General features: G+C 38.8%; 1 protein-coding gene across 7 annotated transcripts in view; it reads right to left on the bottom strand.

Moving 5' to 3' along the window:
* The window catches only part of DIAPH2 (diaphanous related formin 2), a 1,011,052-nt gene that overhangs the window by 569,651 nt on the left and 421,452 nt on the right, over positions 1-19,949 (bottom strand). For all 7 annotated transcript variants that reach the window (XM_072625718.1, XM_072625715.1, XM_072625716.1 and 4 more), the window contains one exon: positions 14,216-14,317. In XM_072625718.1, the coding sequence (XP_072481819.1) occupies positions 14,216-14,317 (102 nt within the window). The remainder of the gene's footprint in view (positions 1-14,215; positions 14,318-19,949) is intronic.

Genomic DNA, 19,949 nt, shown 5'->3' with positions numbered 1-19,949 from the left:
GGCAAGCAATTCGATACACACTAAATATGTGTCGTTTTGCAAAAGACTTCCATAATAATCATGCTGTGTAATACTAACTATATTGCCCTCTATCCTACTCTATCCTCCTTTATTTATTTATTCCCTCATTCAAGCTTGTACCTTCCCAAAAGTGTATATTTCTAGTTACTCCCTTCTCCCATTTGCCCTCCCTTCTATCATTCCCCTCACCCTACCTGTCACCTACTCCCCTACTTTCCTGTAGTGTAAGACAGATTTTCATACCAAATTTAGTGAGCAGGTTATTCCCTCCTTAAGTCATATGTGGAGAGAGCAGCTTCACTTTTCCCCTCTCATCTTCTCCCTTTTCTCCTCCATTGAACAAGATTTTTCTTATCTATTTTATGAGCTATAGCCTGTCCCATTCAATTTCTCTCTTTCTCCTCCCAGTATTTTCCTCCCTCATCCCTTAATTTTTATTTTATTTAATTTTTTTGTGGTTATCATCTCTTCTGATTCAATACAGCCTGTACTCTCTGTCTATATGTGTATGTGTATGTACAATCCCTCCACCTATCCAAATACTGAGAAAAGTCTCAAGAGTTATAAATATTCTCTTTCCATGTAGGAATGTAAACAGTTCAGCTTTAGAAAGTCTTTTTTGATTTCTCTTTCCTGTTTACCTTTTCATGCTTCTCTTGATTCTTGTGTTGGAAAGTCAAATTTTCTCTTCAGTTCTGGTCTTTTCATCATGAATGCTTGAAAGTCCTCTATAGCATTGAATGACATTTTATTCCCTTGAAGCATTATACTCAGTTTTGCTGGGTAGGTGATTCTTGGTTTTAATCCCAGTTCCTTTGACTTCTGGAATATATTATTGCAAGCCCTTCAATCCCTTAATGTTGAAGCTGGCAGATCCTATGTTATCCTGATTGCATTTCCACAATACTTGAATTGTTTCTTTCTAGCTGCTTGCAATATTGTCTCCTTGACCAGGGAACTCTGGAATTTGGCCACAATGTTCCTAGGAGTTTCTCTCTTCAGGTCTCTTTCAGGAGGTGATTGGTGGATTCTTTCAATATTTATTTTGCCCTCTGGCTCTAGAATATCAGGACAGTTTTCCTTGATCATTTCATGGAAGATAATGTCTAGGCTATTTTTTTGATCATGGCTTTCAGGTAGTCCCATAATTTTTAAATTGTCTCTCCTGGATCTATTTTCCAGGTCAGTTGTTTTTCCAATGAGATGTTTCACATTACCTTCCGTTTTTTCAAACTTTTGGTTTTGTTTTTTAACTGCTTGGTTTATCTCATAGTCATTCATTTCTCTGAACTCATTTCTCTCTTTCAAAGAACTGTTTTGTTCAGTGAGCTTTTGAACCTTCTCCTCCATTTGGCTAACTCTGCTCTTTAAAACCTACTTCTCCTCATTGGCTTTTTGGACCTCTTTTTCCAATTGAGTTAGCCTCTTTTTAAAGATGTTCTTTTCCTCAGCATTTTTTTGGTTTTTCTTTAGCAAGCTGCTAACTCGCTTTTCAAGCTCTTCTATTGCCTGAGCCAGTTTAAGTTCCCTTTGGAGGCCCTAGAGGCGGGGGCCTTGACTTCCTGTGACAGTATATCTTTTTCTTTCTCATCTGAAAGGATGGAAGGAGACATCAAGAAAGTTACCTTCTGTGGTCTTATTTTTTTCCCCTTTTTTGGGCATTTTCCCAGCCAGGTACTTGACTTTTGAATCCTTTGTCAAGAGGATGGTCCTATTGTCCCTCCTCTCTCCAGTACCATGTTCAAAGCTGAGATTCTACCCAGCTGCTCAATTTCCTGGGGCTTTGGGTGGGGGTGAGGCTATCACTCAGGGCTGAGGTTTCAACCAGCTGCTCCCTACCTCCAGAGGCTTTAAGCTGAGCTGCCTATACAATGGACCCAGATTGCTTCCCTGCCACGGCAGCTGCCTGCAGTTGGCTACTGCTGCTGTGGCTGCTGTAGCTTGGGGCTATTGCTGGAGGAACCCTGTTCCCTCTTGCCCAGCTGGGAAAGCCCTCCCACACTGGCCTTTGGAGCTTTCTTTGTTGCTTGTGGGTTGAGGGATCTGGGATCCTCCCTGAAGGGAACTCTGCCCCAGAGGTCTGTTCAGGTCCTGATCCTCCCAGTGCCACATGGCCAGTGCTGGACTCTGCTAAGCTCAGTGTCCTGTGAGATAGACCTTTCCTGTTGACCCTCCAGGTTACCTTTGGCTGGAAACTTCTTTAGCTCTGTTCCTCTGTGACTTCTGCTGCTCTACAATTTGTTGAGAGTCATTTTTTACAGGTATTTTATGGGCTGTGGGGGAAGTATAGAGTATATGTGTCTTTCTACTCCACCATCTTGGCTCTGCCCCCCCCAAAATGGAAGTTCTGTGAGAAACACACTGATGGGAGAGGGTCCTTGGGCTTGCAGAGATGGAGAGAGATGGCAGTTGAAGCATGATGGCCAAGGCCAAAGATAGTCACTTAACCTCCTGAGTCTTAGTTTTCTTTCCTATCAAGTGGCAATCTCAATCCTCACTGGACTTTTCCAATGGGGCTCCAGTGAGAATCAAAGATTATAACATATAAAATGGTGATCTGTGAAATCATGAAGGGAATTTCAAACAAAAGTGGCACAATTGCTGAAACAAAATCCATTCCTAGACAAAAGATAGGTCCACATTTCAACACATAGTTATTAAGTACCTACTATGTGTCTGGCCCATGTCGGACCTCTGGGGATAAAAGTGATCCCTTCCTGCAGTGGCTTAATGTACACATAAAAGGAACTGAAGAATTTATACAAAATAAATACCAATTCATGGGGGTAGGGTGGGCAAGGAGGGAAGGAAGCACTACATGGGTAAATCAGGAGAAGTTGAGCCCTGAAGGTAGCTAAGATTCCATGAGGGTGAAGTGATACAAAACAGACTTCCAAGCAGAGAGGTAAAAATGGAAAACACCTAACAGGGCAGTCTATCTGGAGCATCAAGTGCCTGAGGGGGAGTGAGGTGGAAGCTTCCTGGAAAGATTACTTGGAGCTCTTATCTAAAGGGCCACAGCTGCCAAACAGAGGAGTTTGTATGGAATCCTACAGACAAGAGAGAGCCTATGACTCCATTCCAGCAGGAAACTGACATAACAGGCAACAACATTTCTTGTTTAAGAGAAGTCTTTGATTCCATTCAATTAAACAAGTTTACTATGGCACCAGACAGTGTGCTAGGCTAACTAACGCATACAAATGCTGCATCCCCAGCCAGGTATAGAATTATTAAAAGGCACTTGAGTACACCTAAGTGATAAAAGTAAATGGAACCAAAACGATGTTGAAATATGTTTGTTTTCAGTTGTCATCCCTTGCAGCACTGGAGATGACTGGCATTCTTTGTTTTATTATTCATTTCTTGAAGTGCTGTGGGACATTGACCATGGTGGCGCATTATGACAGGGATTTATTTGTGTTATGAGGTACCTGTCTATCAAAACCACATCAAGGGGCTCTCATTTCTTCTGCTGATTTACACTATATTAAAAAAAAATGCAGTGAGAACAGCTACAAGTGGGTTATTTCCCCACAGAGTTGGAGGTACTTTTGTTTATAATATAAGTGTTATATACTTCACTCACTACCTATGCAGCTGATGAATATTGCTCTGTAATCCAAACATCACATTCATTTGCAGAAAAATGGAACATTAAGGAACATACCAATTTGTGTTCACACTCATGCATGTACACATAGACCAATCCCTAGAACCACAAGGCTACATGTAGAAAGGTAGCATATCATTAGCCTATAATCTTTCTTTAGGTCATCTATTTGGAACTGGAAGTGACCTCAGAAGCCTCTCTTGTTTCACAGATGAGAAAACTGAAGCAGAGAGGTCAAATGATTTTCCAGTGGTCATAGAGTTGGTTAAGCGGTAACAGTGGGATTTGAAACCAAGTCTTCTGACTCTAAATCCAGTGCTCTTTCTTACATGTATGCATGTGTATATGTGTGTGTGTATATTCTTGTCAAAAACTAATAAGTGAATTATTAAAGCAAATATGGACCAAATTTCCAGGCTAAAACTCAAAAATATAAACAATTTTCATTTTGATTTAACGTAGGCAAATAGGTATAAAGACTCACACTATAAACAAGTTAGGGGAGCAGTGAATAGTGCATTTGTCAGATTTATGGAGAAATTTATGACCAAACAAGAGACAGAAATTATGAAGTGTAAAATGGATAATTTTGATTATATTAGACTGACAAGTTTTCGCACAAACAAATCCAATGCAACCAAAATTAGGAGGGAAGCAGAAAACTGGGAAAGAATTTTTGCAATTAGTGTCTGTGATAAAGGCCTCATTTCTAGAATATATAGAGAACTGAGTCAAATGTACAAGAATACAAGTTATTCTCCAGTTGATAAATGGTCAAAGGATATGAACAGGCAGTTTTCAGAGGAAGAAATTAAAGCTATCTAAAGTCATATGAAAAAATGCTCTCAATCACCATTGATTAGAGAGATGCAAATCCAAACAACTCTAAGGTACCACATCACACCTATCAGACTGGCTAACATGACAAAACAGGAACATGATAAATGTTGGAGAAGATGTGGGGGAGTTGGAACACTAATTTATTGTTGGTGGAGCAGTGAGCTCATCCACCCATTCTGGAGAGCAATTTGGAACTATGCCTAAAAGGCTACAAAAATGTGCATACCCTTTGACCCAGCAATACCTCTTCTAGAACTATATCCCAAAGAAATCATAAAAATGGAAAAGGCTTCCACATGCACAAAAATATTTATAGCAGCTCTCTTTGTGGTGGCCAAGAACTGGAAATCGAGGGGATACCCATCAACTTGGGGGTGGCTGAACAAGTTTTGGTAAATGAATGTAATGGAATACTAATGTGGTATAAGAAATGATGAACAGGAAGACTTCAGAAAGTCCTGGAAAGACTTATATGAACTGATGCTGAATGAAAGGAGCAGAACCAGGAGATCATCGTATACAGTAACAACCACAGTGTGCGAGGACTGTTTCTGATAGACTGACAGACTTCTGATAGACTTATCCCTTCACAGCAAAGCAAGGACCCAAAACATTCCCAAAGGACTCGAGGCAAAATACCATCCACATCCACATAGAAAGAACTATGGAACTGGAACACAGAAGGAAGCAAAATATTTTCTCTTGTGTTATGTTTTACTTTGGTTTGCTTTTTTGTCATGGTTTCTCCCATTCATTTTAATTCTTCTATGCAACATGACTAATGTGAAAATGTGGTTCATAAGAATGTATGTGTAGAACCCATAGAAGACTGCATGCCATCTTGGGGAGGGAGAGAAGGGAAGAAAATCTAGGACTTATGGAAGTGATTGTAGAAAACTGAAAACAAATCAATAATAATTTTAAAAATAAAATAGCCAAATATAATTTTACCAATAAAAAGACAATACATATGTATATGTCCTTTCCAAGTATGTGCATTTATTTGTGACTAGAAGGGATGCTAGGTATCAGGTATTCCAACTTCATTTTACGGAAGAGGATACTGAGATATAAAGGTTAAGAGACTTGTTCAAGGTCAAGCATATGGGATTTGAGCCCAGGTCCTCTGACTCCAAATCCAATTCTCTTTCAAGTGAATCAAATCATCCACTTAGAAGGGTCTGTTGCCTTTACTGCTTACACATAATGTATATCTGCTTCTCTTTGATACTGTTTACCACATATTTCATCATGCAATATGTTTCTCTCTAGATTTCCTTGTACTCTTTATATCTGTCATTTTATGGTACCATAATAATATATTATAATAACCTACAATAATTTACTTAATCATTGCCCAGTAGGTGGAAATAGAAATTATTTCCAATTGTTAGCTAGCACAAACCAAAGAGCAATAAATACTTCTGTACAGAGAACCCTCCCCTTCCTTTATTATAGTATGTCTAGGGCAAAAGTTAGCAAACTGTGGCCTCTAGACCTATGTGGTGTAACAAAATTCTTAGAAGAGAGCCCTGAATCTACATGTGCACCAAATATTGCCATTCTAAATTTCATTTAGGTCGAAAATTATGCAGTAGTAATGAGTGCAACAAAAGAAAAAAGGAAATATACCCTTTGTACACAGAATCTGTAAGCAGTCATTATATTGTGTTCAAATTTAAATGCTGTGATTAATGAAACATGAAATCAGTTAAAAACATTACTGGAAAAAAATTGGAAGGAACAAGGCCTCCCAGTACCAGATCTCAATTTATGTTCCAAAGCTATAATCATGAAGCAATTTGGTACTGCATAAGAAAAGGAGTTGATCAGGGGAAGAAATTAGGTACAAGGTATACAGAAACAAATGAACACAGTGGTCTACTGTTTGATAAACATAAATATCCTGGTTATCAGGGCGTGAACTCAATTGTTGGGGAAAATAGAAAGAAGTCCAGCAGAAATTAGATTTAGATGAAGATCTCAAGCGCATACCAAGATAAGCTACAGATGAGTACAAGACTTAGATGTTGACACAAGTAAATGAGAGGAATATGGAAGAAATTACCTTTCAAATCTAGGGTTAAGGAGAGAACTCATGACCAAGAAAGAGACAGAAAGGATCAGAAAAGATAAAATGGACAATTATGATTACATAAAATTGAAATCTGCTTGGCACAAACAAAGCCAATGCAGTTAATATTAGAAGAGAAGCAGGAAAATGGGAAAAAAAATTGCTGGAAGTATGTCTGATAAAGGAGTCATTTCTAAGACATATAGGGGACTAAATCAATTTTATAAGAGTCATTCCCTAGTTGACACATGTCCAGAGGATATAAATAGGTAGCTTTCAGAAGGAGAAATGAAAACTATTAATAGCCATATGAAAAAATTATCTAAATCCCTAATAATTAAAGAAATGAACATTTAAAATGATTCTGAGGTTCTACTGTCACATGCCCTGAATTGGTACAATTAATAAAAAAAGGAAAATGCTAGAGGTGTTATGGACAAATAGGTACATTAATATGCTATTGGTGGAGATGTGAACTGGTTCAGTCATTCTGTAATTTGGAACTATTCCCCAAAAGGTCTTAAAATGTGCATACCCTGTGACCCAGTGATATCAATACTAATTATATATCCCCAAAGACATCAAATAAAGAAAGAAAAGGATGCATTAAGTACAAAATATTTATTTTTTATATTAGCAGACATTTGGAAACTGAGAGGGTGCCCATCAATGAGGGAAAGGTGGAACAAGTTGTGGTATACTAATGTGATATAATATTATACTGTCTTAGTGCACTGTGTTGAATAAAAGGTAATTAAGTTTACTGACTTATTGTAAATGGGAAGCTTAACAGTGGTTGCTTATGAGCTACAGTAGTAGAAATAGCCACCCACAGTATTATCCTCTGGAGCCCTGAGAGGAGTCTCCCCTCTGGGGTTGCAATTCGTGAGGGTGAATACAATTTGAGAGAGGACTCTTGAGAGTTATTACACTTCCAACCATGAATAACTGAGTATAATCCTACAAGGAAAAAACAAAATGGAACTTTAATAACACAGAGGACTTTCAATCAAAACTGAGCACAAACAAAAAATTGAAAACACAGAAGTTAAGAAAAATATAAAAGGATAACTAGATCTGAGGAAATGAGAACCAAGATATTATCTGTGCGGTTTTAAATTAACCAAGAATTTTTTGCATCTAATCTAAAGCCTTTGATTAATTGATTGATTCAGCAGAAGGGTCTAGGCCTTGCTCACACTCATTTCATCCTTGTTGCTGTTGTGTTCATCCGTCATTACAGAAGAAGACCACGCCATCAGAGAAATGATGACATGACTTGTACTTGACTTTGTTTTGAGTGAGGGAAGGCTGTGCAAGTCATCAGCCTCACTTCTTCTCCAGAGCCATCTGAATCCAGTGACCAGATGTTCATCAGGATGATTGGAGATGACTCAGGATGCAATGGAAGACCTTGGCCCCTTTAGGCCATGGCCAATTAGGTACTTGCTTAGGGTGAGGTAACACGCATTTAGTGAATAGGCCTGTTTAAGAAGTAGTCAGGTGATGGGTCCTTTAATGAGGCAAAGAAAATAACTAAATCAGGCTGGGAGAGAAACAGCAACAGTTACTATTGATAATCATTCTTAAGCCAGGAGGGTCCAGAAAATAGCCCTTAAGTGGAGCTTGGGCAGGGGTCACAATCTATGGACTTCAGCTTCAGAGTACAGTAGGTTTAAGGTTTTAGCACAGGACAGGAAATGAAAGGAAATGTATTTAAATAAATGTACAGATGTAGTGTCAGAACAAACAAACCAAAGGTTTACTTTCCAGAACTAGACAAAATAATAACAAAAAAAATTTAAAGGAGCAAAAAGTCAAGAATTTCAAGGAAAATAATGAAAAAAGTAGGAATGAAGGAAGCCTAACATTACCAGTTCTCAAACTACATTACAAAGCAGTAAGAATAGTAAAATCAAAGAAGGAGATCATCCTTACAAATGACTCAACAGAGAAACTCCTGCCTAATAATGATAATGGCACTAATAGGCAGGGTGTTACTGATTCAGGTGCCAACCCTCCCTTACACATACAAAAGAAATACAAAATGATTGAGGGAGGGTACCTAACAAATAGAGGGAACCAGAAAAATTTTGTTCCCTCCTAGGAGATAACACTTGATCTGAGATTCTGAAAGAGCTGGATGGTCCCAGCGGCAGAGTCAAGGAAGGAGTGCCTTCCATGCATGTGGAATGGCTGCCTGCTACATGATAATGAACTGTCACATCTCTGGACAACACTTATTGTAAGCTCCTCTAAGGTAGGGACTCTATTGTTTTGCATCTTTATAGACTCAGTACCAAGTATAGGGACTTGTACAACACAAGTACTTAATAAAAGTTTGTCAATGGATTAAAACAGTCCTTGGATGTAGTGATGCAGGGCTGTACTAGGGCATTTTCACTATAAATAGAAAAGATTGGAGGTCTGTGAAAGGTACTGTGAAGCTATAATCAACAAGATTTGAAAATGCTGTGAATGTGGGTGGTGCGGGAGAAGGAGGCAAAGATAACAGCCAGGGTGACTGAGTTAATGGCAGTGCCACTGACAGAAATAGGCACATGAATTAGGAGGAAAAAAATAAAAGGAACAAAAACATGAAAGCCTGCATGGGGAAATGATAATACACAGAGGACTTTATGTAACTGATTTGTCCCTCCAAAAATCATCAAGCCAACTGGTATTTTTTTCTCAGAGAAAATTAAGGTGCCTCTCAAAATGAACATACAGCACACATATACACACAAATGATAAATAAAAGAAATGGATATACTAGACATTATATTAGAAAACACAGAATATTTGGACTAATAAGAAAGAAAGAAAACACATGTGATTTCATCAGTGAGTAAGTACATGTGAAAAATACTACATTGCTGACGCCCCAGAGAAGTCAGTATTCTGTATGAAAACAAATCATCCATTCAAGTCAACAAACCTTTGTTTAACACCTACTGTGTGCAGAGGACTGTGCCAGGCCCTGAGAGCCACGCAATATTTTGCTCACATACAGCTTACTTTCTGTCCTCAGAGAGCTTATGACCTAGCAGCATCCAGTCTTGTGAGTTCAGGAAAAAACAAGTATTTCCTTTTTACCCAGTTATGGTGCTTCTACCAGAATTTCTCCACTTCAGTTCATTTTTATTAAATAAGGAGAGAGCACAGCAACTCTGTGTGGAAATGGTGTTCCCAAATGTCACTGAAAAAGCAGTGGCCTTCCTGCCCCAGATATTTTGAAACACCAAGAAAAAAATGCCAATAGGCCAGCAGCAGGAGCTAGTTCTTCAGACCTTCCATGGCAAAGGCTTCCATGTGCTCAACTCTCCACATCTTCTTCTCAGATTATAGCTTCACAATGTTTTTAATTGAAATAATATGGGTAATTTTTAAGTCAGAAAAACAAAGTACCGATTACTAAAAGAACTAATTAATGCCTTCCTTTCCTCAGAAGATGTGTTAGTTTAATAGACACACACAGTATGGGTCTGCATCCCCAGCTAGAGATACTCAACTTTTCACACTCCTGTTGGGGATTCTAACTGTCACCACCTTTCCTGATAAGGTTTGTGGATTTCTCTTAAAGTCAAGGAAATATATGTAATTAGGATGATGTCCTAAACTTGATTTTGAAAGGAAAGGTTAGGGAGCGAGCCATTGGCAGGCTGTGTGGCTAGGCCTCCCCAGGCAAACCAGTATTAGCTGCCTCCAGAAGAAAGGCCAGATTTCAGGCATGCCAAGTTTTCATCAGGTTTCTAGGGAAACTTGCAAGAGCTTAAGTCCTCCTCCTAACATGAGTCTAAGACAGTGCTTCTCCAAATTTCCCCCCCTTTACATTCTCGAAAACTGAAGACTTCCCAAGAGTTTTTGTTGATTTGGGTTGTAATTTTTCAATATTTACACTATTAGAAATTTAAACATCTCAGCATTATTATGAAAAGAGGTCTGACTTTTCAGACCCCCTGAAAGGGTGTCAGGGATCCCCTAGGAGTCCTCAGATCATGGTTGGAGAACCTAAGCTTATGCAGACAACTCCAATACCACCAAGTACATTAGCATCACCAATTCCATAGAGACACACCTCCAAGTGTCCGTCACAACCAAAAATTACACTGACTGTGATTTTCACTTGGAATTAAGATTAAACTTCAAAGCATCCAAATGTTTGATTTAACATATAATTGTGCTAAAGCTATGAAAATATATGAAGTATGCCAATTTTCATTCAGAAATAGGACAGATATTAAGTTGGATGTTTCAGTAAGTAACCCAATTACAATATATTCCTTTATTTAATGCATTTTAAATATCTAACTGGCCTTTATTAAAATTGATAGGCATACTGATTATGCAATTAAGGTAAATTATTAAAACACAAATGTGTTGATGCTAAGAAATCTATTTTTCTTCAACTCAATTTCTAACATCTTATTTTCTCTTATACTCATATCTGAAACATCTTTTTACTAATAACACAAGTTAGTTTGCCCTTAGTGAACTCTTTCCTACAATAAAGACAGTTGCTAATCCAATTAGATGAGAACATTTTCTTTTTAAAAATCATGCCAAATCCTAGGTAAAAGTAAAATTCAACTATGTTTTCATGCTAACAGATAATATAATCTACTGGGCATCTTCTTCAGTAAAGTTACTAAGCTAGTAACTGCGGACATTGGAGGAAGGCACATAATAAAGCCTCTCACAATATTCTTGCAGAAAAGATGAAGAAATACGGGCTGAATGGCAGGACATTTGGATCAGTTTAGAACTACCTGAAAGAACAAAGTGAAAGAGTACAAAGACAGGAACACTGCCAGTCAAAAAGGTCTGCAGAGGAAGATTACGGGAACTTACTCCCAGCATTTTCCTGCTAAATAATTTTCAGTCATTTCTATAAATGCCTTAAAAATATATTTGCTCTGTGTGTGCATGTGTGTGCGCACATGCATATATGCTCATCCAGTTCAAGATGTGTATGTTAGTCTTTCATTGCCGAAGAAGACCATGCCATCAGAGAAATAATGACATGACTTGAACTTGACTTTGTTTTGAGTGAAGGAGGGCTGTGCAGGTCACCAGCCTTACTTCTCCTCCAGAGCCATCTGGATCCAGTGACCAGATATTCATCAGGATGACTGGAGATGACCCAGGATGAGGCAATTGGGGTTAAGTGACTTGCCCAAGGTCACACAGCTAGTGAGTGTCAAGTGTCTGAGGTGAGATTTGAACTCAGGTCCTCCTGACCCCTACACCGGTGCTCTACCCACTGCACCACCTAGCTGCCCCTCAGCCAATTCAGAGACAACACAAAGATGGGAGTGATAGCCAATGCATTAGATGAACAAATCAAGATGTAGAACTCTAGGAATGCAGGACCAAAACCAAAACAGCCCTCAAATGAACTCCTCTTCACCTCGTGGTGCTTCCTAAATCCCTTCCTAGTGATGTTCCTTTCCAAATTTAAAGTAGGCTAGTCCTTGGGAACAGTTCACTGCTATATTCCAGCCCCTCCAGCTCCTTCTAGCTGGGCTGGGTTTGGTAGAGCTTATATTCCCCTGGCACAGTCTCAAGTCAATTGGAGGTAATTATGCCATTTCTCATAATTAATCTACAAAGCTGAAGTTTAGGGACACAATTATTATCTTAGTAATTTCCTTCCTAAATGTTATATTTCACTAACTTCTCTTTGGGCATTTCAGATAGTGGTATATTAAATCACTCGCTGCCTACAAACACTGCTTTATAATGTCTTTGATCTTCCAACAAGTGGATGTGTGAGGATGGTGGGCAATGAAAAAAATGGTCAAGTTACTATTCATGTACTCCAAGGCAAAGAATAATTTATGGTTATGAGTATAAACAAGAAAATTGCTCAGTTTTATACTTTGCTTTTAGTTCCAAAGCTCTATTGTTATTTTATGTCTCCAAACTTCATTTCTTCACTATTATATCAAAGAGACTCTTCCTGAATGAATTCTTTAGAAAAATAATACATTTTCCCAAGATAAACTGCACTCATGAAAAATGTCCTCCAAGGACAGGGATGGTACCCTGACTAAAACCACACAACTATCACACACAAATCACTGTTCCAAGGGCACTATGATGTAGGAAATCTTATATCTTTTGTATATAATGTCACTTAAAGTGTTTCTATTTAAAACCTAATTAATTTGGTTGACTTTTCCCTTCATTCTAAAACTCAAATTAAAGTAAAACAACTAAGATTTTTCCCCTGGGCACCAGGATGGTTTATGATGCCCCAAGTGAAATACTCCGGGTACAATAATGATAATAACGATGATAGCTAACACTTATATAGGAGCACTTCAAGGTGTGCAAAGTGCTTTACAAATGCTAGCCCCTTTGAGTCGTACAACTTTGGGAGGTATGTATTAATATTACCTCCATTTTACAGATGGGAAAACTGAGGCAAAGAGATTTAAGTGACTTGTCCAGGGTCATGCAGCTAGTAGGTGTCTAAGGTTAGCTTTGAACTCAAGTCTCCCTGACTCCAGGTCCATCACTCTATCTACTGTGCCACCTGGCACCATACAATCCTATTACACCTATTGGAGTGAGCAAATGTATTAAAATACAAGCTTGCATAGTAAACAGTTTTCACATTTTCAAAAACAGATGCTTTGTCATAATCTGCTTTGCAAGTATCCTCTCAAACTTTAATCTAAAACTGGATTTTGGAAATATAAAATTCCAAGTCAGAGGACCCTCCTTTGAGGAAAAGGATCAATCTCAAATGTACAATCTACAAGGAGAAAGTGCAAGAACTGCACAAGAGTTGCCAACTGCTCATATGGAGCACATCTCATCAGGTGCCCTGAGGATTTTGCATGAAAGTGATTCAGCTTCTTGGGTGCTTCCAGGCTGGGAGAAGCAATAGTTGAAGAGTCTATATGTTGTATGATCAGCTGGGAATGACTTAGCTCTTGTCAGCATACAACGATCCAAGACAACCGTGAAGGACTTAGGATAAGAATGCTCTCCACCTCCAGAAGAGCTGCTGGAGTCTGACTGCAGAACGAAGTATACTTTTAAAAAACTTTCTTTATTTTACTTGGCTTTATTTTGTCTGTGTTTTTTTCACAACATAACTAATATAGAAATGTGTTTTGCATGACTGCACATGCATAACCTCAATCAAAGTGCCTGCTTTCTCAATGAAGGCAGAGGGAAGTAAGGGAGGGAGAGAATCTGGAACTCAAAAAATGTTAAGAATTGTTTTTGAATGTAACCGGGGAAAAGAAATATTAATTTTTTTAAAAAAATACATGAGTTGACAGTGAGTGCAACTGAAAAGAGTCATTGGGCAGTTTGGCAGCACAGTGGATAGAGCGATGGGCCTGGAGTCAGGAACCCTCTTCTTCTCGAGTTCAAATCTGGGCTCAGACACTGATCAGCTGTGTCACTTCACCCTGCTGGTCTCAGTTTCTTCCTCTGTAAAATGAGCTGTAAAAGGAAATGTCAAACCACTCCAGTATCTTTGGCAAGAAAATCCCAAATTGGGTCACAAATAGTCGGACACAGCTGAAACAACTGAACAACAACAAGAGTAATTACAAAACTCCATAAACAACTGGAACACTTTTCTTGTCAGTGTCCGCAGCAAAGGACAACTCGCAGCTGACTGTGTGGGTCCCTCCACTACATACCACAACTCCAAACTGTTCAGGCTCACAGAGGTCATCATATTCATTCTTCAGCTGGGCTAAGGCACTAAGTTCCTTCTGCTCAGGAAGATTCTTTACCAGGTTCTGAAAGAAAGTAATGAGTGTACAGAAACATACTGTGAGATAGGTCCTAATGTGTATATTGAACAACAAATATTTCAGGAGAGGAGCTCTAAGACAAAGTTTTCACTATGGCTCCTGGCTAGCATAAAGAAGGTGGTGAACTATACTCTTCTCCACTGGAAGGGGCAGTAAGTCAAAAGGGCCCCAACACTGGAGTCATGAGCATTTCTGAAATGTTATCAAGTTTTCCATTCATTAGCTTATCTTGTAACTTAGCTTGAAACAAGCTCTTGAAGCAGACACTACAGAAGTTATTATTCCCATTTTACTGATAAGGAAATGGCAGTTTTGCCCACGGCATGGTGACTCATAAGAAGAGAGTACAAAAGCTTTGGAGCCAGCATTAGAGCTACAACATGTTCCCATTCAAGATGGTCATGACAAGGGTCAGTTGTCTATGCTCCACTCTTGGCTGCTATATAGAACTTCCCATAACAAGTGAGTAACCGGATAAGGCACATAGGCGTACGAATCATGCATCAATCTCTCTCTTTTTCTCTTTGATCTTTTTAGCCAAAAGAAGAGTTTGAACACATTGATAGTATGAGCTCAGTGACCAATCCTATGGCATAGTTTCTCTGTAAAAGACTACATTTGATTATGGAATGGTTTATTCTCAAACTCCCATATTTTAAGTTATTGGGGTTTCAGAATAAGTCAATGACTAAGGTTGCTGGACTTCAACAATAAATTCACAGGGTTTGTGTCATGCTCATCTCATATTAATTTATATTATAAAGATGTAAATAGTATTCCAAAATTAAATGAGTTGCTGGGCCATTACTATGTAGTCAAATATTTCCATCTTCATTTTTAATGGGAAAAGTTTTACAAACTAAAGCCAACATAAACAGGCAGGTTCCATTGGATGGGAATGGATGAATCTAAAAGGAGAGAAAGAGAACTGGCTTGCAGTTTCATGCAAATTCATACTTCAAAAACTACCTACACTTTACAAAATTTTGTAAAAAAAACTTCTAGCCAACCTACATCTGATAAACTGTACTTGGTCAAAATGAAAATTCCCCATTAACAAAAATGGCACTATTTATGCACACAATACATCTCTCTGTTTAATGGGGAATTAAGCAAAATGCTAACATCTGCTGCATACTCATGTTTGGTGCCTGGGAGAATAAAAATTGATTAATTCATTTGAACATCTCCAGCTAATCCTAGACTCTGGGACAGACCTAAATGTTGTCATGTTGGCCTTCAACCAACACGTGAGGAAACTCTATAGAATTTCAATAGGTTAGGAACATGATATGCCAATGTAAGACAGACATTGACACAAAGCTTTAGGACAGGGGCAAGCACCTGACTCCTACCCAATGACATCCAAGGCAAGGGTAGTTCTGAGTTTTCTATATCACATGCTTTGGTTTCTTTTTCTCTTCATTCTTTCCCCTCCCTCTATATTTTGCTTTCCCTTGGGGCTAAAGATACTGCTAGACTGTGACTTAGGAAATATATGGACACATATATAACTGTAAAAATCATCTGGGGAGTGGAAAAAATTTGCATTATTCAAATATAAACTTTTTTTAATGTAAAGAAAAGGGTAGATTCAGAGTTATACATGCAGAAAAAGATAAGATTAAAGATTTACTTCTCTCTGTCCAGAGAATGGAGAAAGGAAATATGAAAAAACTCATCTTTTCAAAATCAAAGTATCTGTTGATGCATGAAGATTATTCATTTTTTGTTTGCATGTTGTTAATAGGATTTTGTGAAGTATTCCATTAAGGAAAACAAATACTGATTCTGATAACTTGAGTGATTTTCACTACAGTGAAAACTAAATTAGAAAGATTAGAGATAATGTTATTAAAATTAGGAAAAAACAATTACACATATTTCAAACTCTCTATCTCAAAGATAGGTTTTAACTACTAAAACAAATAATACAGAATGGATAAAACCCCAAGAGAAAATGAGCTTGCCATGGAGACCTTTCCTTCTGTTACTCCATACAATAGGTACCCTGCTAGTCCTTTCAAAATCTCCATCCTACAGGGCCACAGCAAGCCCTAATATGTTCTTGGCAGCTCTACAAAGGAGATCCATTCATGGAGCTTAGATCTCTTCTCATTAAAGGCACATTTTTCCCTTACAAGACAAATACTGAACAACTAACAATGCCCAATAAAGTCAGAGTATAAAAAAGTCTCTAGATGAAATGGACTTCTCCTGAATTTGTACCACATTAAAATTTCTGGTAAGGCTGGAAGTGTGGTGGTCAATTCAGCTGACCCTCAAATCTCACACTGCTAGTGACCAATTGGCCAATCCGTAAAAACAAAGCAAACTATAACAACTAGAAATATACGCATATGTATAGTACCTACTATGTGCCAGGAACTGTGCTAAGCACCTTACAAATAATATCTCATTTGATCCTCACAACAGTCCTGAGATATAGATGCTATTATCATCCTGATTTTACAAAGGAGGAAACTGAAGCAAACATAGATTAAGTGACTTAACCAAGGCTGCACAACTCGTCCATGCCTGATAATGGGTCTGAACTCATGTTGTCCTGATTCCAGGCCCTGTGCTATATCTACTGTACTAACTGCCTCCTGACACTATTTACATATTTTTACTCTCATATGTAATTGATGGCAATTCTGAGACATGATAATGTAAAAGCAAACACCTACGTGGAAAGCAAAAATAGCTGGGATGAGGAGTGGGAAAGACAGATATAAGTATTGTCAGTGTTGTCACTAAACAGGTAAGTCCTTGGGACTCCTCTACTTTCAGTGAAAAACACAAAAATATGGAAGTCAGCACCCTGCCTGAGGCCACTGCTGCTGACGTCCTCTCTAAGTCAACAGAAAGGATGAACAGTCCTTGAGGTGAATGCACCCCACCTGGACTGCAACCCACTCTTTTTCCCCTGAGATGTTATTACTTAATGTCCAGCAAATGGAAAACTAGTTTAGGGTTCACGGTTTAAAAGGTTATAAGTTTCAGCCTGAAAAATATCAATGAGCTAAAGTTGAGAATCAAAAGTAAACAAGGAACTCCCCCCCCAATCCTCCTAGCAAGGAAAGTGTCCCCATTTGAATGGATTTTTCTCTTCATCTTTTAGAGATCACAACCTCCATTTTCCAATGACTGTCAGTGTGAAGAAAAAAAATTCCACTCAACAAAACAGGGACCTTGAACTAGTTTCCCTGTTTCTGCAATTCCTCCACAAATACTTCCAAACTTTATTTTCTTTAAATGTTAATTGCCCACTTAAAGGTTAGTTTAGTGCAGGTACTGAACCCTGATGCCCTTTCCTTCTTGCCAAAACATAACCTTTCTTTCTTGTCTCATATCATCTCATTAAGTCATTCCAGTATTAGAAGAACATATTAAGGGTCCTTTATGATTAAGATAATTTGGTCCTATTCAACAAATATTTAGTGAATAGTGTCAGTAAGAGACTTTTCCGGCATTATGAGGGACAAAAAGATAGACAAGGCACTGATTTACCCCTTGCCAGCGACTGTGCTAAATGTTCAGGATACAAATCAAGGAAAAAAAAATCCTGAGCCCCTATCCTCAAGTAGCTCATAGCCTAAAGGGGGAGATAATAACATGGAAAAAACAATGTACAAACAAGAAGTATACCGGATAAACTGGGGACAGTCTCAAGGGAAAGGAGTTAAGATGAAGGCAAGGCTTCTTGCAGAAGGGGGGGCTTTACATGAAACTTGAAGCAAGCCAGGGAAGCCAGGAGGAAAAGACAAGGAGGAAGACATTGAGAAGAGCTGGCAGAAGTACTCAGTTTTTGGACATGGAATGGCACATCAAGTGTAGACCAGCGAGGAAAATAGCAAAGAAGCCAGAGTACTCAGAAGGTAGTAAGGTATAAGAAGACTGGAAAGACAGAAAGTTATAAGTTCAAGTTATGAAGACTTTGAAAGCCAAATAGAGGACACTATATTTGATCCTTGAAAGAACAGGGAGTCCTTGAAATTTACTGAATAAGAGAATATGGTCAGATGTGCATTTGGGAGGATTAACTTAAAAGCTGAGTGCAGGGTGGACCGGGGAGGTGAGAGATTTGGGACAGGGAAAACAACCAGTATCTACTGGAATAATTTAGGAATGAAGTAATGAGAGCCTACAGTAGGGTACTAATGGCATCAGAGGAGAGGAGTATATGAGAAAAGCTGAAAATGACAGAATTTGACCTCTGATTGCATATGGGAGGTGAGAAAGAGTCAGGGATCAAGGATAACTACTAGGTTATCAGCCTGGTTGACTAGAAAGTGGTGGTACCTGGTACAGTAATATGGAAATTTGGAAGTGGGGAGGCTTTAGGGTTAGGGGAAAAGATAATTCAATTTGGGACATGTTGAGTTTAAGATGTTTATGGGACATTCAGTTTGAGATGTCTAAGAGACACTTGGAGATATAGGATGGAAGTCAGCAGAGAAGTTAGGGACAAAACGTGTATATCTGAGAATCATTTGCATGGAGTTGATAAGTGCAATCATGGGAGCTGATAAGATCTCTATGTGAAATAGCATAGATGGAGGAAAGAAGATGAAATGTATTTCATGAGGGAAAAAAGTTTACAGAAGCACAAAGGAAGGGGATCATTTTAGCTAGGCTGTATCAGAAAAAGTATGATGGAAGAAGTAACATTTAAGCTAGACTTTGAAGGATGAGCAACATTTTGAGTAGCAAAAGGTCATTTCATGAAGGTAAGACAACAAGAAAACAAGAACAGGAGCAGCAAAGTAGCCAGGACATTTGAGGGTCCGTCAAGGCCCCACCCAAATTTCTTTCTGTAGGTTTTGTGAGCATAATCTGTTATCTTTATAATTAAAGCTCTAAACTAGAATAGTACCTCTAACTTAGAACACATAAGGTTGTTCCGTGGAGCCACCATTTGTTTTAAGCAGCTAACTCAAATGTTTGCTGTAAGAGTACAATACTGAGACTGGCTTAAAAAGTTTACCTCTGAGGATAAGGAGAGGATTAAGGGGAAGCAAAATGACCTAATGGAAAGAGCTGATCTAATAGCTATAAAGACTTAGGCTAGAAGGGGGCAGAGCCAAGATGGCATAGCAAAAGCAGGGATTTCCCTGAGGTCTCCCCAAAAGCCCTCCATATATCTGTAAAAATGACTAAACAAATTCTAGAGCTACAGAACCCACAAAACGACAGTGAAACAAATCCCCAGCCAAAGACAACCTGGAAAGTCAACAAGAAGGGTCCTTCACACCAGGCAGGGAGCAGAGCACAGTCTTGATGTGGGACACACTAGCACAGACTGGCCTGAGCAGGACTCAGGGGACTGAATCATTGGCAGCTGTGGCAATTTCCAGACTTCTCAACCCAGAAACGCCAAAAAAGTCAGTGAAAAACTCTGTGGGACCTGGGTGAAAGAAGAGCACAGAGTCTGGCCAGATCTGGCCCTAGCCTCAGGGTGGTGGTGGTGGCGGTGGTGGCGGTAGCAGCAGTAGCAGCAGTAGCAGCAGTAGCAGTAGCAGCAGCAGCAGCAGCTGTAGTGGCAGAGGCTGCTTCTGGAGCTCTGGGTCCATAGATGGTGGGGTATCAAGCAGTTGATACAAAATCCCTGAAG

Source organism: Notamacropus eugenii, chromosome X (genome assembly GCF_028372415.1).
Source record: "Notamacropus eugenii isolate mMacEug1 chromosome X, mMacEug1.pri_v2, whole genome shotgun sequence".
NCBI classification, from domain to species: domain Eukaryota; kingdom Metazoa; phylum Chordata; class Mammalia; order Diprotodontia; family Macropodidae; genus Notamacropus; species Notamacropus eugenii.
The sequence above is the reverse complement of the archived record's forward strand: the minus strand, read 5'-3'. Positions and strand labels throughout refer to the sequence as shown.